Genomic DNA, 26553 nt, shown 5'->3' on the forward strand with positions numbered 1-26553 from the left:
CCCTTTATTGACACGTTGCCAACGTGGTGTATCAGGTCTGGAACTGATAGAAGCAGCGACACTGGGGGCTGGCATGTCCACCGATATTCCCACTGCTTTCAGAACTTGCGTTGCTTCATCCACTGTGTGTACTTTGTACGATTTCCTTTCTATCTGAAACCATAATCCGAAAGGGAAAAGCCAGCGGTATCAGATGGACGCTGAAGCAGAGCAGAGGTTATAGGTCTGAAAGTCAGTCGCTTGCGCAGGGTGCTGGAAGCCAAGTCCGCATAGATGGTGATCTCATTCTCCTCCCAGTTCCAAATCCGGCGTTGTCTCGCTGCATTAGCTATCTTTTCTTTATAGGCAAATGAATGAAAACATTCCACGATGTCCCGTGGCCTGTTCCCAATCCTGGGCCCTAGGGACCTGTGTGTCTTTTCAATCCGCAGAGTGGCAGGAGTTCCCTCTGTATGGGCCTCAGTTTCCCCCAGGATCATATTACAGATGTTCTGTATCACCAAGGAGCAGTCAGCGTAGTCCTCCTTTTCTGGTATGCCCTTAAAACATAAATTACAACGTCTAGACCTATTCTCTAGGTCTCCAAGTTTGTCCGCCATTTCAGACTGGGTGGAGTGTAAAGTTGTTAAAGCTGTTTGTTGCTTAAACCAGCGCTCCTCTTGTTCATCCAGTCTGATGTCTATGTCATCGAGCCTGCAGCCCAGCTCCGCATGGTCCTCACGCATTTCCTGTAAAGTTACGGCGATCTCTGCTTTGAAAGATTTCATATCCTGCTGGATCTCCATAAACCAGGATCGGCGTTCCGCACAGGAAGGGAGCTCTGAGTCAGGCTTCCCTGGCTCTCCACCCTCATTCCCCGATTCCTCTGGGCTGTCCTCGGCTGCCATTTTGTGCGCCTCAGGATCAACTTCTTCTCCCCCTTTGCTGTAGGAGAATGTTTTTAAAGTCGACTATCTTTTTTTTATTCGCCATGTGCCTGGTGGTTTCCGCTGCCGATTGCTCGCAAAATTGTGCTGAATCGCATGGGTAAAAGCTTAAATTTCTCACAGAAAGCCCCAGGAGACAGGGAGCTCCATTTTAGCTGACCGGCATGGGAAGTGACGTCACTTCCTCCAGAGGGTTAGTCCTTCTGGTGGCCCCGGATTGGCCCAGATGCCGGTGGTATGCAGACATGTGGAGGCTTCTGGTGTAGAGCCCCCTATACCTCCCGCCACACAGGGACCTTCTCTAACAAGGGTTCGATCCTTCATGAGGGGAAGCCCTTGAGAAGGCTCCCCTGAAGAAGCGTGGATACTTGGCGGCAGTAATTACCACCTAGCTCAGAGTTTGGAAGTTCTCGATGTCCTTGGCATACGTGCGGATCTGAAGAATATTTGAGGCCTGATGCAAGGAACGTGGGGTGTCCTCTTAGATGACCAAGATCCCCATGTTTCTGGAATTTTTACAGGACGGCTTGAACCAAAGGGTTGTCCCTCAACTCCTTGAAGGTCCAGGTGGTGGCTCTCTCCTGTTTCAGAGGTGAGGTGAGCAGAGCCCCCCCTTATCAACACATCCAGACTTGGCCCGTTTCCTAATATTTATTTGTGGTTTTTTATATACCGCTCATCGTTTGAAACATCTGATCGGTTTACAGTATAACAGCAACAAAATTCAGCAACAAGCTTTACATGTAACTTAGTGTATAACAAGATTGGTATAAGGAGGAAGGAAGGTGAATTACAAGAGCAAGGTAAAGGGTAGAAAGTGGGAAATAACTATTTCTAAAATATATACAAAATTATATATAGCTGGCATATGGTGAAGCGTTGCATTGCAGGCTTAGTTACGGTTCGAGAAGGAGGGGGGGGGGGTACGGAGAGTTACATGAAGGTCTGCTTGAAGAGCCAAGTTTTGAGGTTTTGTTTAAATTTTTTGTAGCATGCTTCTTGTCGTAAGGTGTGAGGCATGCTGTTCCATAAAGAAGGGCCGGCAATGGATAGAGCTGGGTTTGCGGTGGACTTCAGTCTTGTCTTTTTGTGGGAAGGGGTGTGAAGTGAGGCTGCATGTTGTTTTCTGCAGGGTCTACCTGAATCGTGGAAATAGAGGTGTTCTCTGAACCATTGCATGTCATTGTTGTAGAGGGATTTATGGATGAGGGTGAGTGTTTTATATTGTATCCGGGTGGATATGGGAAGCCAGTGCAAATGTTTGAGAACTGGGGTGATATGTTCGTTCTTGTGTACATTGGTGAGGATACGGGCAGCGGCATTTTGCAAAATTTGCAGGGGTTGGATTGTGCTTTTTGGTAGACAAAGTAGCATGGCATTACAGTAATCGATTTTAGTTAGAATGATGGCTTGTAGTATAGTTCGAAAGTCACTTAGGTGTAGAAGAGGTTTGAGTTTTTTTAGTGTGTGTAGTTTGAAAAAGCCTTCTTTTAGGGTAGAGTTTGAGGTTTTCTAGATTAAAATGAGTGTCAAGGATCACTCCGAGGCTGAGGACATGAGAGGATAGGAGTAATAGGGGTTAAACACCTCCGATCACCCTTAAAGTGGCAGGTCCCCTATGGAACCTCAGTCTAGTATTGGACTTTATAGCAGGGCCTTCCTTTCGTGCGCTGTGCAGTCTGTTAAGCTGAAGAATGTATTTTTGGTGGTGATATGCTCGGCTCATCACATTTCTGAACTACAGGCGCTATCATGTGGGAGCTGTTCCTCCGGTTGACTCCAGGAACATTACAGCTTCCTTCCTTCTTGCCTAAGGTAGTCTCGGAGTTTCACATAAACCAGTCAATTTCCTTACTGTCCCTGGATAGACGTAAGGACATGGAAGACTACTGCTTCCTACGCCACTTAAACATCAGTAGACTTTTAGTACAGTATCTGGAACATTCAGAACCGGTGCACAAGATGGACCACTTGTTTGTTCTTCACAGTGGAAGGAAACAAGGTGAAGCAGCTTCGTGTGTTACCATAGGCTACTGAATCAAGGAAGTGATCCTGGGAGCTTATGTAGCAGCAGGGAAGCCTTTACGCCTTCAGGTTAAAGCTAATTCCACTAGGGCCCAGGCAGTATCTTCCTTGCACACCTTTCCCAGAGTCTATCGCCTGGATGTCCAGGCCCGAGAGGACGCAGCCTTTGCGAGGGCAGTGCTAACCGGATCGCGGGCAGCTAGCTTTTGTACACCACATTGGTTCTGAGTCCATCTGGCTAGAAGCTAGGAAATAGAGAAATTACGTAACTGATAATTTAGTTTTCCTTAGTGTAGACAGATGGACACGGCTGCCCATGAACGGTGCCAAGGAATTGCCCGTGAGGTGAATCTCTATTCCAAGAGGTTACAGGTAAGCTATCGCCCTATTCCTAGATCAGGGCATCTATAATGTTGCTGGGATCTATTGCTTAAGTTTGGTTGAGTACAGTTATGGTCACCCGTTTGTTTGTTTTTTTAATCAAGTTATTAAGTTGTATTCAAATTTTATTAAAGTGTTTCAATAGTTTGTCCACAATGGCTTTTGAAGAGAATACTGAATGGCTGAGGTCACTGCAGGGGTATATCTAAGGTGACGTCAACTTTGAAACCTGACTCTGTCTCCATCTGCTAGCAGGGGAGCATATAACCCATTGGTCCTGAGTCCATCTGTCTACACTATGGAAAACGAAATTATCAGGTAAATAATTTCTCCATTATTTACCTTTTCAAATAATAAAACAAGTTGACACGCCATAAAACTAACAATCAACAGATTTTAAACAGTAAAAAGTGCTTTATTATGTGTACAATCTTCCTGTGGAGGCTATTGACAGAGGATATGGTCAAGGTGACTAGTACATAGGGTTGCACAAGTTCCTGGAGGAAAAGTCAATAAAATATTATTGAAAAAGGCTATTGCTGTCCCTGGGAGAGAATAACAAGAAATGGATGTACTTTTTGGGATCTTATGGCCATTGTCTGAGAGAGGATACTGGCCTTGATGGACTTTGGTCTGATACCAAAGTCCATCAAGGCCAGTATATTCATAAGAGTGTCACAGTTGTTTAACCTACAGATGTATTTTGCAAGTTGATTTAGCCCTGTATTTTTTCCTGTCTTGTATTAGTGCTTTATCCTGAGTTTGCCCTCCCCAGTTTCCTTTGATGCTGCGGCAACTATTACAGAATTTACTAGTGTGGGCAATTGGCCTAGTACTGTTCTAGACTGCTGCCACCCTCCTCACCTGGGTTGCTGCTGTGGTAGTCTCTCTCTCACACACTCACTCTGTCTCTCCCCCCCCCCCCCCAATTGCTGGCTCTTAGTGGCTTGTAGTGAACAGCTATGTGGCACCAGCAATGGGTGGGGGAGGGGGAGAATGTAAGTTAAGGAGCAAACAGAGGGAGAGAAGAGGAGGTAGAGAGGCTGTAGAAAGAAGGGGAAATGGATAGTGAGAGGAGAATAGGCACATTTTTAGAAGGGAGAAGACTAGTGTGAAAAGTTGGGATAAGAGGGGATTTGAAATAGGAGAGAATGAAAACTGATGGAGAATGGGAATAAAGATTCCTAAGGAGCTAAAACTAAGAGACATGGGATGAAGCAGTAGAAAAAAAAATTAAATTGAAGATGTAACCATAATGGCAAAGAAAAGGCCCTGACTAAAGGTCTGTGAATCCAGTTTCAAATAAGATTGCGAGGCAGACTGGATGGGCCTTATAGTCTTTTTCTGCCATCAATTTCTATGTTTTTATGTTTCTATAATTAAAATTAACAAATTATCCAACCTCATCCTGTGGCACTTTTTTTTTTCTTTTTAAAGTGCTGAATGATGTATGTGGGCTGTATAGGATCTCATTAATTCTATTTCCCTAATGAGTTCTTCAGAGTCTCAAGCTATAGATTGTATACCTAGACATGCCAATGTAGTTAAGGTGTCGAAGAGCATTAGAACCATCTGGTTTTGGTTAGAACACATTACAACTGCATGCAGAGGTTTTGCTGACCTCATTGAAGAGGAAACTCCAGAGTTAGATCACCTACTTCCAGTCTTCCAAAATGTGCAGTGTTTTGCTGCAGAGCAGGATGAGCTGAAAAATTGCAACTGGCGATTCCAAACTCTGTTTATAGCCCAAGTATTTGTTTGTAGATACACTTTATTGGATTGTAATCATAAGACACAGTAAAACTCAGGAAGCATAAATAAATGGCAGTCTCAAAGAAATGATCAGTGCCCATAATTTTTTTTTTGTTGTTGTTTTGGGAGGTGGGGGGAGGAGTGTTTGATTTAGTAAACCCTGCCAATGGCATATACTTTAATTGTGGGTTGGGTTTGTGAAAGCAGGTTGAGGTGGGTTTGTTTTTTTTTTGTGGGTCCCATCTTTACTATAAACCTGGATTTCTGCAAGGTAAACCATGTTGCAGTGTGTTCTGAGTCCAATTGCATTCACCAGTGTAATGTGCAGCTAAAAAATAAAATCAAAACCAAACTAGTAGTAGGTTCCTTTCAACCTATCTTCACTGTGGGTTCATGGTGGTGTTTTGCTCCCAGGTTCATGCAAAGTGGATTCTGGACACAGATGGTTTCAACGAGTGGATGAATGAAGAAGATTATGAAGTGGATGAGAACAAGAAGCCAGTGACATTACGCCAGCGAATTTCCACAAAGAATGAAGAGGTATGGGCTGTTCAAGGCTTTTCTATTGCTACACTGCTCAACTACTCCAGGTCTACCACTTTAGTTCAGTGGTTCCCAACCCAGTCCTCAAGAAATAACTAGCCATTCAGGTGTTCAGTATATCCACAAATGTGCAGGAGAGAGATTTGCATGCACTGTCTGCTCCTGAATCTTCATACTCAGAAAACCAGGAGACAGATCTGCATACAATGCAATATCCAGAAATATTTGGTTAATATCTTATTCTGCTAGAGACTTTCTCTGCTCGAGCTGGTTTAGCTCAGTTGTGATGTTACCTAACAACATTGCTGTACTTTTGTATTTTTCTGACTGGTAAATAGCTATTTCAGACCTAAGACTAAGACCATAAAGAAGTAACAGTGCCAATGTGACTGAGTGTACCAACAGCTCCCTCATTCTACCTTTAAAAGCCCAGCTCAGGTTTTTAACCCAAGGTTTTTAACCCGAGGAGAACATCGTGAAAAGTGTTGACACCAGCATTGGAAGGCTCAGTCCATCGAACCAGGCAAGCCCTCTGCATCGACGTCAATAGAGCCACAGACAAAGAAGCCCGTCCAGAAAAGGCCCCATCCTCTTCTGTGACCAGGTCACCAAGGCGTTCTCCACCTTCAGTAGTGCTGAGATTCGGTATTCCACCTTCACCGGTGGACCCTCCGGCTACACCAGTGCTGCCTCCTATTCTGGTGCCAGGGTTCCATGCCCCCAGGCTTCCGGGAGGAATTGGATTGGATGATCCAAGAGGCCATCGGTAAAGTACTTTAGGGCTTTCATCGACGCCGGTACCGGTCACCGATCCAATTCCCGTAGCGCTTGCACCGCTACTGGGTAGACTGGATGTGTTGATCGGTGCCCTGCCTCCGATGGAACCAAGTGCACCGGTGGGTCCAGTGCCTTCTACCCCGATTCCATTATCTTCGAATGAAGAAGGAACACAGGTTCCCATTCCACAGTCTGGGATTTTACTACGACTCGTCCATCGATGTCACCGGTCCCTTCGGTGCCTCCATTGATGCTGTCTGTGCCGCCTCTGATGCCATCGATGCCTAGGCCTGGTCCTTCAGGATTAGCACCTTTTCTCCCTGCTGGAGACCCACTAGGTACTTGAGATCAGCCGTACAGTCCTTGGACCGATGATTCGTCCCAGAATACAGATGATCTACCATCAGAGCCCTCTCCCCCAGATGAAAGACTACGTTCTCCACCAGAAGATCTGTTTTTTTTTTTTTTATCAATTTCATCAAGGAAATGTCTGAAACCATTCCTTTCCAACTTCAGACAGAAGAGGAGTCTAGGCCCAAGATGCTGGAGGTACTCCAATTTCTTGATGCTCCTAAGGAAATCATGTCCATACCTATTCATGAAATCCTTCTTGATCTCCTGAAAAGAAAATGGGAACACCCATGTTCCGTCCCACCTGTCAACCCCAAGACAGATGCCACCTATCTGGTGCAGTCAGCTCTGGGGTTCCAGAAGTCTCAGTTGGATCATCATTCTGTGGATGTTGAATTAGCCCAGAAGAAGGCACGACATTCAAACCTCATTCCTCCATACCTCCAGGGAAAGAACAAAAATCCCTGGATGCTTTTGGCAGGCGTGTCTTCCATGGCTCCATGCTCATATCTCGCATAGCCTCTTACCAGTTATACATGACCCAGTATAACAGAGACCTCTTTAAAAAGATCCAGGTCTTCTCTGATTCGTTACCAGAGCAACTCCAGGCTCAACTTCATACTCTGGCTCAAAAAGGTCTGGATGCTGGAAAACATGAGGTCCACGCTGCTTATGATATCTTCGACACTGCCTCAAGAGTTCTGCAGCGGGGATTAGTGCATGAAGATGGGCCTGGCTCAAATCCTCGGACTTAAGACCAGAAGTCCAAGACAGGTTGGCGGATCTACCCTGTGTGGGAGATAATCTCTTCGGGGGAAAAGATCTGAGAGACTGTGGCGCAGTTGAAGGACCACCATGAAACGCTGCGCCAGCTTTCTTCTTTGCCGTCTGAGTTCCCTACCGCCCCTAAGAGAACTTTCAGATGAGACTCTAAGCGGCCAACCTACAAGCCACGAAAATTTTATCCTCCGGCTTCTAGAGGGTGCCCTTCCAGACCTTACCAAAAAGGTCAATCCAGGCAGACTCGGCCTCAAAAGTCTCAGCCAGCTTCTCAGCCTGGACCAGCATTGGAGTTTTGACTCCTTCCTAGAGAGTGTAAGCCAACCTCCTCTTCCATCCATACCAATCGGCGGTCAACTTTGCCACTTCAACAGCGCTTGGCACACAGTCACCACAAACCCGTGGGTACTTGCAGTAGTCACCCAAGGTTACCATCTAAATTTCCTGACTGTTCCAGCGGACTCTCCACCTCGGCTGATGTGGGGGAAGTCTGACCACTCTCCCTTGCTCGAACAGGAGGTCTCATCCCTCCTCCTATTCCGAGCAGTAGAACCGGTATCCCTCTCCCAGCAGGGGCAGGGATTTTATTACCGCTATTTTCTAAAAATTCAAGATGGTAACCTTGGGCTCTCTACTTCCTTTTCTGCAAAGAGGAGATTGGCTATACTCTCTAGATCTCCAGGACGCATACATGCGCATCTCAATCACACCATCTCATCGCAAATTCCTGCGATTCCTGGTCTGCCCTCGTCATTTCCAGTACCATATACTACCATTCGGCCTGGCGTCTGCTCCATGAGTATTCACCAAGTGCCTGGTGGTGGTCGCAGCCTTCCTCAGGAATCAGGGTGTCCATGTCTACCCTTATCTCGACGATTGGTTGATAAGGGCTCCGACTCAGCAGGGAGCGTTAACCTCCCTACGTCTCACTATCAACACCCGGATCTCCTTAGGGTTTCTAATCAGCTATCCCAAATCCAAGATAGTTCCATCTCAAACCCTATCCTTTATAGGGGCCGACATAAACACTATACAGGCTAAAGCCTTCCTCCCCCAGGATCGTGCTTTCACCATTACATCTCTGGCGCATCAGCTACAGTCCCGAGTATCTTCAACTGCTCGTCACTTCCTCAAACTGTTGGGTTACATGGTGCCCTCGGTGCATGTCACTCCGATGGCTCTCCTAGCCAAGAGAGTAATGCAGTGGACATTAAAATGTCAGTGGATTCAAGCTTGTCAGCCATTGTCCAGCATTATCCACATTACCAAACAGCTCCGTCTGTCACTAGCCTGGTGGATGCACCACTCCAATCTCATTCAAGGCCTTCCTTTTCAGGCTCCAGATCCTCAAATCACCTTAACAGACGCATCTGGGTGGGGTGCACATGTAGGCGACCTGCAGATTCAGGGAACCTGGTCTCCAGAGGAAGCCAAACACCAGATACATTTCCTGGAGTTCCAGGCGATCAGATATGCCCTCAAGGCCTTTCAGGATTGCCTATCAAACAAAGCTATCCTGATTCAAACCGACAATCAGGTTGCGATGTGGTACATCAACAAACAAGGGGGAACGGGCTCCTACCTCCTGTGTCAGGAAGATGCACAGATATGGGCATGGTCCTTTTCCCGCTTGATGTGCCTCAAAGCAACCTACTTGTCGGGAGTGGACAATGTGTTGGCAGACAAGCGCGTCGCACTTTCCATCCGCACGAGTGGTCTCTCAACCCCACGGTAGGGGACACGATATTCCACCGTTGGGGTTACCCTCGCATAGACCTCTTTGCGTCGGTACACAGTCACAAAGTAGACAACTTCTGCTTTCTGATTCGCAGTCACCATTCACAGCCAAGAGATGCCTTCGCCCTCTCCTGGACCAGCGCTTTCCTTTATACGTACCCTCCACTTCCTCTCATTTCAAAGACTCTTGTGAAGCTCTGGCAGGACAAAGGATTAATGATTCTGATAGCTCCCCACTGGCCATGCAACGTGTGGTTTCTAATCCTCCAAGACCTATCAGTACGCCGACACATTCCTCTGGGGAAGGATCCCCTTCTAATCACTCAGAACGAAGGATATCTGCGTCACCCAAACCTCCAAGCTCTGTCCCTGACGGCCTGGATGTTGAAAGGTTAATACTCCAACTTCTTAACCTTTCAGAGACTGTATCCCAAGTCCTGGTGGCTTCACAAAAACCTTCAATGAAAAGGTCTTATCGCTCTAAATGGAAGAGGTTTATGGTTTGGTGTACTTCCATGTCCATAGACCCATTCACTTGTTCCACTGCAAGGTTCCTGGACTACCTCTAACACCTGTCATCTATCAGGGTGCATGTTAGTGCAGTGTCTGTGTACCATAAGGGTGTAGGAAATGTCTCCATTTCAACTCAACCCTTAGTATCCCATTTCATGAGAGGCTTGCTTCATTTAAAACCTCCACTGCGCCCTCCTGCCCCAGTTTGGGACCTTAATGTGGTTTTGGGACGGCTCATGAAACCTCCGTTTGAGCCTCTTCAATCCTGTGATCTCCACTAACTCACCTGGAAGGTAGTTTTTCTTCTGGTGATCACCTCAGCTAACAGAGTTAGTGAATTACAGCCCGCCTTACACTAAAATTCTGCATGACAGGGTAGTTCTCCGTACTCACCCTAAATTTTTGCAGAAGATATTGTCGGAATTTCATATTAACCAATCTATTATCCTACCTACCTTTTTTCCCAGGCCTCATTCGAACCCAGGAAAACAGGCTCTTTATTCTTTGGACTGCAAACTTGCTCTAGCTTTCTATCTGGACCGCACATCGGCCTACAGGAAATCCACTCACTTGTTTGTTTCTTTTGATATCATCAAATTGGGAAATCCTGTAGGAAAGCAGACCCTCTCCTCCTGGTTGGCGGAATGCATTTCTTTTTGCTACCAGCAAGCAGGCATTCTGCTACAAGACTGTGTAAAAGCACACTCTGTCAGGGCCATGGCGACATCAGTAGGGCACCTCTGTTCGGTGCCGCTTACTGATATTTGTAAGGCTGCTACCTGGAGTTCTCTCCATACTTTCGCAGCCCATTATTGCTTAGATAAGGCTGGCACACAGGATTCCATCTTTGGCCAGTCTGTTCTACGCAATTTGTTTTCAGTTAAACTTCCCAACATCCTTCCACCAACCCATTCAGGATTTCAGGATGTCCTCTTAACCAAAATCCACCCCTGTTGTTGTGCCTGTTGCGCACATCTTTGGGTGCATTTGGTGCTTTACTTGGGCATCCTCAGCTCGGTACTCACCCATATGTGGGGACTACCATCCTGCTTGTCCTGTGAGAAAGCAGAGTTGCTTACCTGTAACAGGTATTCTCACAGGACAGCAGGATGTTAATCCTCACGAAACCCACCTGCCACTCCGTGGAGTTGGGTTCATCTACGTTTTCTTATTTTATTTTTTGCACGTATTTTTGCTATATAATGAGACTGAAGGGGGACCCCTGCTGGATGCAGGGTCAGTGCATTGCTGGCGTGTCTAGTAGGTGCCAGTCAAAGTTCTAGAAACTTTGACAAAAGTGTTCCATGATTGGGCTCCATCCTGATGATGTCACCCATATCTGAGGACTAACATCTTGCTGTCCTGTGAGAACACCTGTTACAGGTAAGCAACTCTGCTTTCCCATTTCATCAGACACCCACATTTTTTCCTCGTTATTTTATTTATTACTCTTGCTATGCTGCAAATCCAGCAGGCCCAATTTTTATTTAATGTTATTTATTAAAAAATATTGATATACCTCAAAATCCAAAGTTCTGTGCAGTTTACAAATTCAAAAACATCCATAATAAAATATAGAAAACATAGATGAACAACAAAATAAAAACAAATTAAATAAACTTAAAAACATGGAAATGGAAAAATCTATGAAAATGCAGAATTATATGTTGTAATAAGCTTGTCCAAACAAAATGGACTTGTTTTTTCCTGAATATATACTATAACATCCTTCTTTCTTTAAATCACTTGGGAGCTGCTAATTCCAGAGGTCTGCACCTGCTACTGATAGGAGTCTTTCTATGACCTCATATAACTTAATGCTTTTGAAACTTAGAACATCAAGTAGCATTTGATCTTCTGAGCATAAAGTGTATTGCAAATTAAAATCATACAGTATACTACTAAGCAATCATTTAGCACAAAATTATAAATAAAATTAAATAACCTATCCCATAATAATCCAATACAATATCTCACCCATCCTCTCACAAACAGATACAGGATTCGCTGATGTTCAAAAACAAACCAGACGAGCAAGAGAAAACAAAAACAATAGAATTGATGACATAGCATAGACTGTAGAAGTAGTCTAATGTTCCCTGTACGTACCAGGATCAGTCCAGACAGTAGGGTTATGTCTCCTTTCCAGCAGGTGGAGTCAGAGGTCAAAGTTCTAAGCACCTCCCATATCCCAGGGTGCCTCCTGCGATCCTCCAGTATTCCTCTGACTCCAGCAGGTGAAGGAAGACATCTCCTGCGGTCCTGTTACTTTGGTCAGCTGAGTAAATTTACCTTTATTTGTAGTGAAGGGAGTTTTTTGTCCCTGGCTGATTTTTGACTAGATCTTCTTATGTTTAAAAAAAAAATAAAATTTAGAATTAATTTGATGCTGTGTCCGTTGTCCTTGACACCCGGAAGACTTTAATTATTCCCGGGCAAAGAGGGGATTTACCGGTGGGCCGGTCCCTCCCCCTTTCAGTGCCAGAGAAGTTTATATGCCTCTGAAGGGAGCTTAGAGATTTTTTTGTTGATTTCCAGGGAGGTTTCATTCCTCTGAAGAGAAAGCTCCATTAACTGTATAGCAGTTTAAAAAAAACAAAAAAAAACCCTAAGTTCAAGGCAAATTTTAATATTGGGAGGGACACAAGACATTTATTTCAAGCCTTTCTTTTTTTCAGAGCTGCTTATTAATTTTTATTTTGTGATGCCACGCAGTTGTCGCTGTTCTGCCTGTGGAGAGCCGGCAGCACGGATCTCCAGAGACAGTCTGTGCTTTCTCTGCGTTTCTGGCGGCGAAGGCGATCTGAGCTACCTCTTACTGGCAGAAAACGGCAGTTGCCACGTACGCGCGATTGAAATGCTTCACAGCTGATTTCCTTACCTATAACGGTCCCGTCTCCGAATCGCGGGGCAGTGGCGGCCATTTTGAATTTAAACGACGATCGCGTTGGCTCGCGGTCGGACGGAGGGGAGCACATTGAATGTTTATCACCTCCTATTTTAGCCCCAGAGCACTCTAGTTTGAACGAAAATGATAATATTCAACCTTCCTTTACCCCCGGGGTGGGGGGGGTATTAAAGCAGCCATTTTCATCACAATTTATTTTGCTTATGCATAAGGCATATTTGGAGGCTACAGCAGATACAGAAGGTAATCAGCCACCCTCTGCTAAGATTGTCACATTTAATTAATATGGGTCAGGATCCTGACTTACAAGACCCACTTCTGGGATCATCAGCTGATATTATTGATGAAGAGGTTATGGGATCAGTGCTGGTGGAAGGGGATGATCCCCAAGTACTGTGATTGTTTCACAAAGAGGAGTTAGATCCTCTTATTCCTTTTATACTAGAGGAACTGGCAATTCCAGCACCACAACCAGTAACGGATTCCACTCCTGGGGATCCTGTTCTCGCAGGGATTAGGGCTCCGCCTAAATCCTTTCCTTTTCATCCTAAGCTTTTCCAGTTGCTTACTAGAGAATGGGATTTCCCAGAAGCTGGTCTTAAGGTTACTAGAGCTATGGATAAACTTTATCCACTTCCACAAGAATTTTTGGATTTGTTAAAGGTCCCTCAGGTTGATTCTGCAGTTTCTGCTATTGCTAAGCACACCACAATTCTAGTAACTGGAGGCACTGCTCTAAAGGATTTTCAGGGATAGAAAACTTGAGGTTTCTTCTTAAGCGTATCTTTGAGGTATGCGCATTAGGTGTTTGGGCGGCGGTGTGCAGTAGTCTAATGCAGAGGGCAACTCTTCGGTGGGTCCAACAGTTACTTACCTCTCAGGATTTGCCGTCAGCAGAACTTGAACAAGCCAATTGTTTAGAATCAGCAGTAGCATACACTGCTGATGCTTTATATGACTTGTTATGTACTTCGTCTCGTACTATGGCTTCTGCAGTTTCTGCAAGAAGGCTTCTTTGGCTTCGTCATTGGGCAGCTGATGCAACTTCCAAATCTCGCTTGGGTTCTTTTCCATTTAAAGGATCATTACTCTTTGGGAAAGAGTTAGAGCAGCTCATTAAAGATTTGGGAGATAATAAAGTTTATAAATTACCAGAGGATAAACCTTGTTCCTATCGTTTGTTCAATTCCTTTAGAGGCCGTTTTCGGGGGCCAGAGAAGATTCCGTACTGGTAGAATTCCATCTTTTTCTACACGTCAATAGCTTTCAAGGGCTCAGGTTTGGGCCCATTCCTTTCGTGGGAGACGGCCTCTCCATTCTAACAGCTCCCAAACTTTTCCATCCTCCAAATCTCCACAATGAAGGTGCGCCGGCCCATTCCTTGGTGCCAGAAATAGGAGGACGTCTCTCACGTTTTCACAGGGAATGGGTCAAAATTACCTCAGACAATTGGGTCCTCAATATTATAAAACAAGGCTACGCTTTGGATTTTGCACGCCCATTAAAGGATCTGTTTCTAGTATCTCCAAGCGGTTCTCTTCTAAAGCAGCAACTTGTTCGTCAAACCTTACATCGGTTGCAGGATCTAGGAGCTATTGTTCCGGTTCCTCTGTCCCAATATCGAACCGGTCGTTACTCCATTTATTTCATTGTTCCCAAAAAAGAAGGAACACTTCGTCCAATATTAGACTTGAAGGAGGTAAACAAGTCACTTCGGGTTCCTCGTTTCCGTATGGAGACCTTGAGATCAGTCATTGCGGCCGTCCACAAAAATGAATTTTTGGCTTCTTTAGATCTGTCAGAAGCTTATCTACATATACCAATTCAAGAATCCCACCAGAGATATCTTTGTTTCATGGTATTGGGCGAACACTATCAGTTTCGGGCTCTTCCATTCGGTCTAGCAACTGCGCCTCGAATGTTTACCAAGGTAATGGTGGTAGTTGCAGCAGCACTCAGACGAGAAGGGATATTGGTTCATCCCTATCTCGACGATTGGCTCATTCGAGCGAAGTCAAAGACTCTTTGCAAACTAGCGATCCAAAAGGTTCTGCTGCATCTTCATATACTTGGTTGGGTAGTCAACTTCAAGAAAAGTCATCTAGTCCCGACGCAAATTTTGCAGTTTCTGGGAGCTCGATTTGATACGGCTGTGGGAAAGGTTTTTCTTCCACAGGACCGGATGATCAAATTGATGTCTCAAGTCCGTCGGCTTTTGAATCTAAATTTACCCACGGTATGGGATTATTTACAGGTTCTTGGTTCTATGGCATCTACTCTGGACATGGTCCCCTGGGCTTTTGCACATCTAAGACCTTTGCAAAGGGCATTGCTTTCCAGGTGGGACCCCAAGTCAGAGGAGTTTCATCTTCTTCTACCCCTTCTGGAGCCGGCTCGGTCCAGTTTAAATTGGTGGTTGATACTGCGTCACTTGCAGGAAGGAATGGACCTGGAGCCTCCTCAGTGGATATTAGTGACAATGGATGCCAGCCTTTTCGGTTGGGGAACTGTATGCCAGTCACATTCGACACAAGGTTGGTGGACAGCTTCACAAGCCAAGTGGCCTATCAATCGTATGGAAACCAGAGTGGTACGACTAGCACTCCGCAGATTTCTACCACTTATTCAACATCAGTCGGTGAGGGTTCTCTCCGACAATGCCACGATGGTAGCGTACATCAACAGGCAAGGTGGCACAAAAAGGCACAAAAAGTCGCTCCGTCGCCATAGAAGCAGACATGCTAATGACCTGGGCCGAATCTCATCTACGCCGTCTAGCGGCATCGCACATAGCAGGAGTAGACAATGTTCAAGCAGACTTCCTCAGTCGTCAGTATCTAGATCCCGGAGAGTGGGAACTTTCCTGGGAGGCAATGAACATTCTCATTCAAAGGTGGGGGACACCCAGGTTAGATCTGATGGCTACCCGTGTCAATACGAAAGCGGCTCGGTTCTACAGTCGAAGGAGAGAACATGGAGCGGAAGGGGTGGATGTCTTGGTTCTGCCTTGGCCCAAAGACATCCTTCTTTATGTGTTTCCCCCATGGCCACTAATAGGAAAAGTCGTGAGACGATTAGAATCCCACGAAGGTCCGGTGATTCTCGTCGCTCCAGAATGGCCTCGCGGACCATGGTATGTGGATCTCATCAACTTAGCGATCGATGGTCCAGTCCGCCTAGGCCACCTCAACAACCTCCTTCGACAGGGTCCAGTGTATTTCGATCAGGCGTTTCACTTTTGTCTAGCGGCCTGGCTTATGAAAGGAGGCAATTAAAAAAGAAAGGCTATCCAGACTCAGTCATCACCACCATGCTTAGTTCGAGAAAACCTTCTACTTCTCTCACCTATGTTAGAGTATGGAAGGTATTTGATGCTTGGTGTAGTAAATCCGGGTTGTCTTCGCGCAGAGCTACAGTTGTAGACATTTTGGCTTTTTTACAAGACGGTTTAAAAAAGGGTCTGGCTTATAATTCGCTCCGTGTTCAAGTTGCGGCAATAGGCTGTTTACGAGGTAAGGAGAATGGTGTGTCTATTGCTATGCATCAGGATGTTGTCCGTTTTCTCAAAGGAGTCAAACATTTGAAACCACCAATCCGGGCTATCTGTCCATCATGGAATCTGGATTTGGTTCTTCGTAGTCTTTGTGCTCCTCCTTTTGAACCCCTTAAGCGAATAACTTTGAAGGACTTAACGCTCAAGGCAGTGTTTCTCGTATCAATTTGTTCTGCTAGACGCATTTCAGAAATTCAGGCATTGTCTTGCCGTGAGCCTTTCTTGAGATTTCAGATTCAGGTATATCATTGCGCACAGTACCATCCTTTTTACCCAAAGTGGTTTCCTCTTTTCATCTCAATCAATCTGTTGAATTGCCAGCCTTCCCAGATTTGGATAAATCTTCTTCTCAATCACGAGACTTAAAAAGACTTGATGTCCGCCGAGTGCTTTTACGTTATTTAGAGTTCACAATGTCTTTCGTCTTTCTGACCACCTTTTTGTTCTATGGAGCGCTCCTAAGAAGGTCTATCAGGCTTCTAAGGCTACCATTGCACGGTGGTTGAAGGAAGCCATTGCTTCGGCATACATTTGTAACGGTTGTCCAGTTCCTGATGGTCTCAAGGCACATTCGATACGCTCTCAGGTGGCGTCTTGGGCCGAGAGTCGTCGTGTTTCACCTCAAGACGTTTGTAGAGCGATGACTTGGAAATCTTTGCAAACTTTTGCCAAACATTATCGTTTGGACGTTCGCGCTCCAGACATCGACTCTTTCGGCAGTAGTGTGCTGAAGGCGGGATTCTCCAGTTCCCACCCCATTTAGGGCAGCTTTGGTACATCCCTACTGTCTGGACTGATCCTGGTACGTACAGGGAAAGGAAAATTAGTTCTTACCTGATAATTTTCGTTCCTGTAGTACCAAGGATCAGTCCAGATGCCCGCCCAGTTTTTTTTTCTGGAGAGTTCACTATTAAATACTGTTAATTTCTTATTTTGATTTCCTTTTTATATTTTTCCTATGCAATGATTTAAGAAGCTCTGAATATTGTTACGTTATTTTTTTCAGGTAATGTATTTGTTCTATTCGTATATATAGTTGATCTAGTCATTGATTATCCTTATTCATGAGTTCTGCTTTGTTATTCAAAATACTGGAGGATCGCAGGAGGCACCCTGGGATATGGGAGGTGCTTAGAACTTTGACCTCTGACTCCACCTGCTGGAAGGGAGACATAACCCTACTGTCTGGACTGATCCTTGGTACTACAGGAACGAAAATTATCAGGTAAGAACTAATTTTCCTATTTTACCTAGTAGGATTGTATAGCTGTTGAAGAGGATGGATGATGGGATGGAGCCTTGTAGAACATGAATGAGAATGGGTGGGGTTCTGATTATGGTCAAAGGCTGCAATAAAATATCTTTAATTTCTCATATGATTTGTTCCTCCACAGTGAAAAACAGTTCCGTACCCCTGAGGTATCAGGGTAACTCTAAATATGTATAGCAGTTGCTTAAACATTATTTACAACGTATCAGTTTATCTATAAATATGATAGTATCGCTAATGTTTCCTGAACTCTAGATAAGGGGTTTGTAATCCTAGCATGTGTACCATGCTCTGGCACACACATTTTGCTTGGCATGGAGGAGCTGATGAACTAGGCTTGGGTCTCTAGCAGGGGAGCATTTTGGCCAGGCTGCTGGAGGTTGAAGCCTACGCCTGCAGTTCCCATGTGCCAAGCACTCCACTTTCCCCCTCCCTATCATACCATCCCAAATCACACATCGCCATCGCCTTCTCTCCAGTGGCCTGGCACTGGGCACTTCATACCTGTCAGTTTTGCCACATCTCCTGTATGGTTTATGGTGCTGCTGAACTTTACCACACTGTGCTCCATAGAGTATAGTTCTAATTGGAATTTTGAGCTAGTGGGACAGGCAATAAATAAAGGTATGAAATGCTGAACTGCTTCTACTCCTGCTAGTTGGGCCACTAGTGGGAGGAAGTTGGGAATTGAGGACAGGTAAGGAGAGTGAGTGCTGGGGGGTGGGGGGCTTGGATTGGATTGGAGGAGCAAGGATAAGAGGACCACAGGGATTGGGAGGTAGAAGGGTAGTTGGGAGGGGGGTAAGGGTTTGTTTAGGGAAGGGTGATGGGATCTTTGGGGTTTATCATAGGGAGGACGTGAAACATTGGAATGAATATCCACTGTCCCCAGGTCTCTCTCTTTGGGCAGTTACGTCCCCACTGCAAAAATCCTGTAAGTCTGAGGCCAGCCAAGCCTACAAGGCAAACCTCTTGAGTACTCCTATCACTTTGACTTTATTTTGGAATTTATGCCTTTTGAGTGCCACTAAAACTGTTTGTATCTGCAACAAATTTTTCATCACTGGTTTATGCTTTGTTTTTGTTTTGGCAGCCGGTACGCAGTCCGGAGAGAAGAGACAGGAAGGCATCAGCTAGTACCAAGAAAAGAAAGCGCTCTCCTTCTCCACCTTCTACGCCATTGGAGTCCAGGAAAAAGACTGGGAAAAAAGGGTAAGAGCTAGGACAAAGCACAAGATGGAAGCACTTGACTTTTAGATGTAGAAGCTCTTTTTAAGATTGTGATACGAGCCATGTGCTGGAAATCTCGGCTCTTTCTGGTGTATCTAGAAGAGGGCCTAGAAATGTCATATTCTACATATATTGACTAGCATCTTATCCATCCCTTTCTACTCCCCATTTCTGCAGTTATTAATATGAAAATGGCATTTCAATTCTTTTAAAATAGCACTACTTCCACCCACTTACCCCCAGTTTATTTGCTTTGTCATTCTGCACAAAGAGGTAAAGATTGAAGCAGAGATTCCCATCAACAAGAGCAGTACAAAGTAATGTTCATCACAATATTTTCCAGTTTTTCAGACCATATTTTTTTTTGTGTCCTGGGATAACACCTATTACAGGTAAGCAATTTTGCTTACTCTTGAAAATATCATGTATGTATGCTGTCCTCCCCTGACCTGTATTCATACCCCAGGGAGTTCCTTCTCAATCTCACTAAATGTTCTTGTATTATGGGTAATATCATCAGATAGTGTTGAGAAGGTAAAAAGTTTCTGAGGTCAGGAAACTCCTTAGTCACTCTTTTCTTCTTGTGCAAAATGGTACATTTTGCTCACTTTTGAAGCCACTTGTCGAAGGTTTTTGAGTTCCATGGACAAGCAAGAACAAATTCAGCTACACAAGTGGTTGATATCACTATAGAATGCCAACACAGAACATGCACTCTCAGAACTCAGGAGGCATAGAAGTCTTTCTGAACATGCATGGGTATTTTTCTGCAGATAAGCAGGTTGAATTAGCCATGATATCTGGGGGATCGTCCTCCAGTCCTCTACTTGGTGGAGCTCTTCAAAGCACACAGACCTCTGCTCTGTGTGCCTGCCTCTGTAAATCACCACGTGGCTCCCAGCCTCCTCAGTCTTGTTCTTCTGAGTTTGCAGGCTGCACTTACTTCTCTCCAGGACCCAGTTGGGAAACTCGAGAGTGAAAAGGGCTTCCTCATTGGACCCTTCAGGCGACCCAAGGTCGCTGCAGAAGCGCGCCCATGTTGCCTTGACGCCGGAGGAGCCAGGGGAACCACAATTTCCACAATCCAGGCAAGTTTCGGGCAAAATGGGCGCTTCGCACCCATTCGCCACATCGATGCACATGCCCGACACACCGAAGCATTCCACAGATGCATCGATGCTCATGCTAGCCGCACTGAAGCATCCTATCAATGCACTGTTCCAATGCCTGACGCTGGACCGACCCACATGCGTTGAGACATGAAGCATGGTGTAGGGTCGAAGCACCGACGCAGAAGTCCATCCCTGAAGCATCAGATGTTGACAGGAGGTGCATCAAAGAGAAAGGGACATGGAGATAATCGCGTCCCGCATACCTTTCCAATGGATAAGGGCCTGTCACCCATGACTCAGGCCTCCGTCCTGGTGTTATAGCTCGTCAGTGGCCTCGTCCCATTCGTCAAGGGCCTGCTCAGATTTGTCCATGGCATTGAGACGCAGACGTGAGGGGTCATGCCTCCAGGAGCCCTTAAGGGAACGACATAAGAAGGGGCCCCGTAAAATTCAGGTGCCCACACGTCCCACAGGCCCTGATTGGATATTCTGTTAGCAGCATTATCCCCTAGGGGCCAACCACAAGGAACCCTGGCCTCACAGGCGGTGGCACAAACTTCGCAACTACTGACGCAGCTCTTCTCATCAGTGGAGCAAGGTCACAGTGAAAAGCGAGACACCCTCCTCGATACCAGAGCCCACCCTTGCGGGATGAGGAGGCTGTCTGGCCAGAACTGCGCCTCCCCAGTGACGTGTCCTAGCAAATGTCGGGGGGTGAGTCACCCTGCATATCGCCAGGCTCTTCAACGGGCTATCCCTTTGACCCTCCAGAGGAACAACCTCAGCCCATCTCCCCATCAGAAGACTTATCCTACTCCCAAGTTTGTGGAGAAGGTGGGGAATGTGTTTAATTTGGAAATCAAGAAGGTGCCAGACCCCTGAGCATACATAAGATATTGGAGATGCCAGTGGAGCCAACTGCTTTGCCTTCGCATGCAATACTGGACGAAGTAATGACCGGAGCATGGAAGTTGCCATTCTCGGGACCGACCATGTCTCATGAAACAGCCATGAAGTTCCGGATGTGCGACTCGCCCTTCTACAACATAGTTCAGCTGCCCCATGCCTCTATAGTAGTGGAATCAGCTATGAAGAGAGCGAAAAAGTCGCTGCTGCATTCCACACCCCTCCAGGAAAGGATAATAGATATCTAGACACTTTGGAAAGTGCATTTTCCAGGCAGCGATGTTGAATGCCAAGATACAACAACATCAGTTTTATATCACTCAGTACTTATATGAGTGTCTCCAATCTTTGAAACCTGTGGTAAAGAGTGCTGATCCAACTCATCCTCTGCGGGTACAGCTTCACACACTGGAAGAAGCCTAAGCCACTTACTCCCATAGGATCTATGAAGTGTTCGATATATCAGCCAGAACTTCAGCAGGAGCTATTGCAGACAATCTCTTCGGGGAGAAGCTGAGGGAGACAGTAGTCCAGCTGAAAGAACAAAACATCGCAGTGCAGTCCCTCACCTTTCAGAGAGAACAACCAGCGGGTAGAAGGAGCTACTCAGTTTTTTGCAGCGGATGCCCTCTACCATGCACAGAGAGGACCTACTCTCTCTTTCACCCGCAGTCATACCAGCTGCCCAGAGGTCAGCAGCTGCAGCAAACCCAAACTCAGGGCAGACAGCGCAATCTGTGCTAAACACAAAGGGATGCGGATCCAACCTCCTCCAAGACACAGCAGGAATTCTAAAAAGACTCAACCCATGCCCACTGACTATGACATAAATTTACACTGTCAATCACGCAAACAATATCAACGCAGTCAGATCAATGAGCACCATTCACAGTACACACTACGCCTTTCTGGGCCCTCATCATTCCCAAGTGTCCCTGCCAAACATCCGGCAAGGATGGTGACCCACCCCAGTGGACAGAGATATAATGGCTCCACTACCTTGACAAATGACTACCAGTTGCCCAGAATCCACCCCCTTGGATATGCAACCCATACGTCATGAACATATAGTGTAGGAAGACCTCCGGCACTGGCCGTATCCTCCGACACCAAGGGGTTTGACCTGTCAGCAGCCGGCTCCTTAGATCGGCTTAGGTAAGAATACCCTGAGCAAAGATGGGGGCAGTGGACGGATGATGCTGTACATAGCCAGAGGAAGAGAGTCCGGTTCATGGAGGATCGGCCAGGAGACTGGACGTACTTTGAAAGGGGAGAAGAAGAGACAATGTCTCACTGTCTTGCTCTAACAATTCCAGGGTGACTTCCACGCTCTATGTGCACTCATCAAGCTCGCCCACCAGTCTGTATCCGGCGAGCACCGGACAAAAGGTTCCTTTTCCATCATAATCACCAGTTCCTCTGCCCCACAAAGTAGAGGTTGAAAGGACAGTAATGACACAACTAAATCTACCTCCACTAATCCAAGATGTATTGGTATCATCTAGAAAGTACTCCACTAGGAAAAATTATCTAGCCAAGTGGGCCAGATATTCAAAGTGGTGCAGCTCCTTTCTCCTGCCCGCCAGAGCGTTTGTTGGAGAACTTCACACACATTTTCGGACAGGATTGGCAACGGCTTCGGTCAGAGTACACGTCAGTGCCATTGCATCCTATAACCTTCCCATTAAGAGCTCACCGGTGCAATTCCACCCACTCGTATCAAGATTTATGAACGGCATTCTACATTTGCATCTGCTAGTGCTATGGGATCTCAACCTAGTTTTAGAACAATTGATGCTTCCACCATTTGAACTGATGGATAGTAGCCATATGAGATATCTCTCATGGAAAGACTGCTTCTTGGTTGCCCTGACCTCAGCAAGAAGGGTGAGCGAACTGTAGGCGTTGGTCCCACTACTCATCATACTTGGAGTTCTACCATGATAAGGGGACCTTAAGGACTCACCCTTCCTTCCTCCTCAAAGTGGTGTCAGCATTCCATCTTAACCAATCACCTTACCAACCTTCTTCCCAAAGCCACGTAACTCCAAGACTGAAAGACTGCTTTACATCTTGGACTATAAACGTACTTTAGCTTACTACAAGTGATGTACACATTCAGAATCTAGGGCCTCACAATTCTTCATCTCCTTTAATCCGAATGCTTCTGGATTACCAGTCTCCAAGAGGACGATAAGTCATGGATCTCCCAATGTATCCTGTTCTGCTACAACAGAAGAGCAAAGAAGTTAGCTACTTTGGCAGGAGATCACCAAGTCAGGGCAATGGCGGCTTCTGTTGCCCACCTATGAGAAGTACCCATACAGGACTTATGCAAGCCCATCACATGGTCATCATTGCATACTTTAACCTCACACTACTGCCGCAATCAGCAGGCGGCCGCAGACACAGTGGTGGTCCAAGCCATCTTCTTGGCAGGAACATCTAAAGAGACTGTCAACAGTGACATGCCAGGTTGAGCACACCTTCCCGGGAACCAGACTGGTCTATGTACCATGCTCAGAGACTAGAGGGCTCTCAACCTTTCAGCTGGGGACTCCCCAGATATCATGGCTAATTCAACCTGCTTATCTGCGGAAAAAAGCAAGTTTGCTTACCATAAACAGTGTTTTCCGTGGTTAGCAGGGTGAATTAGCCATGCTAACCCGTCCGCCTCCACGGACAGTCTCCTAAATGTGCAACCACAAGCTTGGATATCAGACTGAGGCAGGCTGGGAGCCATGTGGTGATTATACAACCGCTACCAAACATAGAAGTGACGGCAGAAGAAGAAGACCAAACGGCCCATCCAGTCTGTCCAGTAAGCTTTCACACCTATTTGTTTTCTTAATCTGTTACTCTGACCGCTGAGGTCTGGGCCCTTATTGGTAACTTTTTGGTTCCAATTCCCTTCCACCCCCACCATCGATGCAGACAGCAGTGCTGGAGCTGCATCTAAGTGAAGTATCTAGCTAATTGGTTTGGGGTAGTAACCGCCGTAATAAGCAAGCTACTCCCGTTTGTTTACCCTGCATGTGCAATTCAGCCATTGTTGGTTGTCTGAATAAAAATCCTCTTTACTTAATTCCCTCTGTTGCTGAAGCAGTGAGCTGCACTGGATACTTATTCCAAGTCAAGATTCATGCTTAATTGATTCAGGGTAGTAGCCACCGTAACAAGCAAGCTACACCTGTGCTTATTTGTTTACCCAGCCTATGTAATTCATCCCTTGTTGGTTGATGCTGATATAAATCATCTTTTCTTCATTCTCTCTGCCGTTGAAGCAGAGAGCTATGTTGGATATGCATTGCAAGTGAAGTATCAGGCTTAATTGATTCGGGGGTAGTAAGCGCTGTAACAAGCCAGCTACTCCCCTGCTTTTTTGTGGATACAAATCCTTTTTTCCACATTTCCTCTTGCTGTTGAAGCATAGAGCAATATTGGAGTCGCATTATAACTTGTGTGTATGTTTATTGAATAAGGATATTGATCTCCAGGTAGTAGCCGTCATTCCCGCAAGCAAGCCTCCTCTTGCCTCTTCTCTTCATTCACATCCTCTAGACTTTATGGATCCACAGTGTTTATCCCACGCCCCTTTGAAATCCTTCACAGTTTTGGTCTTCACCACTTCCTCCGGAAGGGCATTCCAGGCATCCACCACCCTCTCCGTGAAGAAATACTTTCTGACATTGGTTCTGAGTCTTCCTCCCTGGAGTTTTAAATCGTGACCCCTGGTTCTGCTGATTTTTTTTGCAACGGAAAAGGTTTGTCATTGTCTTGGGATCATTAAAACCTTTCAAGTATCTGAAAGTTTGAATCATATCACCCCTGCTCCTCCTTTCCTCCAGGGTGTACATATTTAGATTCTTCAGTCTCTCCTCATAAGTCATTCTATGAAGACCTTCCACCTTTTTGGTCGCCCTTCTCTGGACCTGTCTCTGTTCCTTCTGAGATATGGTCTCCAGAACTGAACACAGTACTCCAGGTGAGGCCTCACCAAGGACCTGTACAATGGGATTATCACTTCCCTTTTCTTACTCGATATTCCTCTCTCTATGCAGCCCAGCATTCTTCTGCCTTTAGCTATCGCCTTGTCACATTGTTTCGCCAACTTCAGATCGGTAGAGACTATCACCCCAAGGTCTCTACGCTTCTTGGCATTGAATCTCATGGGGTGTGGAAATCCGAAAGAACTGTATTCGATGGGGGGAGTAGGGCTGATATGTACAGAGCAGGAGAGAGACCTTGGGGTGATAGTCTCTAATGATCTGAAGTCGGCGAAACAATGTGACAAGGCGATAGCTAAAGCTAGAGGACCAGAGGACGTTCCTCCAGATATCATGGCTAATTCACCCTGCTATCCACGGAAAACACCATTTACAGTAGCAAACTTGCTTTTGTTTGCAGCCTGCAAGCAATTTTCCATCAATAAGCAGGCTGAATTTGTAATGATCTATAGTGTGATGTCATCTGGCTGCACCGAACGGACTCATATTTTCAAGCTAGCAGAACTTTGAGCTCTACTGAGCACATGCAGGAATTCTCTTAAGAGCCTCCATAGTTCTTTTTTTGTCTGATCTAGAGCACGGATGGCTACATTATTTATTAAGGTATTTCTATACCGTCTTTAACAGTATATAATTGATCGAAAAGGTTAAATTAGTTATCATTTGATTGTTCTCTGTATCTCGTTGTTTAAAATGTAAACCGGAGTGAAGGCCTTCACCAATACTTCAGTATAAAAAAACCTATAAATAAAAATAAATAAATAATTTGGTAAAAAAAAAAAAAAAAATATATATATTATACTATAAAATAATACTATAGATAATAGTAAATCAATCATAGAAAACAGTGAATAAAAAACCAGCCTAAGACTTAGTCTTTTCTTTTCATAATCTATCATCTTACAAATACCATCCATTTTTTATTATTGCCTCGCTGCCTCAACAGCACTTTTCAGTGCTACAAAAAAAAATTTTGAAAAATTGAAAGAAAACCAACAGACAGGGCCTGCTAGAACTTTTCTTCAAAGTGATGTTTGCTAAGAAGAAAGCCACCATAATTGGCTTCAAAACGTGTGCCTGCGGTCATGTAATGGCTATAATAGATGATTACGACTTATCGATGTTTGGGACCGGACCATGACCAGCCAAACTACCCAGCCTGCATTCTGTCTCCGTGGTCACAGAGATCCAGGGTGGCAAAAGTTGAGGACCTACATCAGTCAGCAAGAGACCTCAGTATGTCTTTGGAGTGCAGTGTCTTCTCTCCCCCCTCCCCCCCCCCAACTCCAGGTAATTGCTTGAGCTGGAGCTCATCCAGAACTCCTCCCTCCCAACCAGCTGTCACAGGGTTAGAAAGCCAATATGCATCAAAATTCAAAGAAAGGCACTCAGCGGAGATTGTCCTTGTGTTGAAGAAACTTCAGGATACATTGGCATTATCGACACTTACAGCATCAGTACTTGTAGAAAAGATCTCAGTGCATGGTGCATTGAGGCATACAATGCATCAAAGTGGTCAAAGCATGCCTCTCTGCAAACACCATCAGTGTTCTTGATGCAAAATTGCTCGACGCATTCATACCTGGCAACCCTGGATGTATTGGTGCAAACATCATGCTTCCTCCATGACCCCTTCGGTTCATTTTGCCTCCTCTTCACATCAGGGCTCTAAAATAAATAAATAAATAAATAAAATAAAAAAGGAAGTGTTCTACCTCTCCTTTCCTTCTTGTGATATCTCAAAGGCTTTTTCCTAGCAGGTTGCCAGATGGACTCAGGATC

At 45.5% G+C, this 26553-nt stretch overlaps 1 protein-coding gene across 3 annotated transcripts in view; it reads left to right on the forward strand.

Moving 5' to 3' along the window:
• Positions 1–26553, forward strand: part of SMARCC1 (SWI/SNF related, matrix associated, actin dependent regulator of chromatin subfamily c member 1) — a 557827-nt gene that overhangs the window by 122669 nt on the left and 408605 nt on the right. For all 3 annotated transcript variants that reach the window (XM_029588188.1, XM_029588187.1, XM_029588189.1), the window contains exons 9-10: positions 5499–5624; positions 18610–18728. In XM_029588188.1, coding sequence (XP_029444048.1) covers positions 5499–5624; positions 18610–18728 — 245 coding nt within the window. The remainder of the gene's footprint in view (positions 1–5498; positions 5625–18609; positions 18729–26553) is intronic.

The sequence above is a fragment of the Rhinatrema bivittatum genome, chromosome 2, assembly GCF_901001135.1.
Source record: "Rhinatrema bivittatum chromosome 2, aRhiBiv1.1, whole genome shotgun sequence".
NCBI lineage: Eukaryota > Metazoa > Chordata > Amphibia > Gymnophiona > Rhinatrematidae > Rhinatrema > Rhinatrema bivittatum.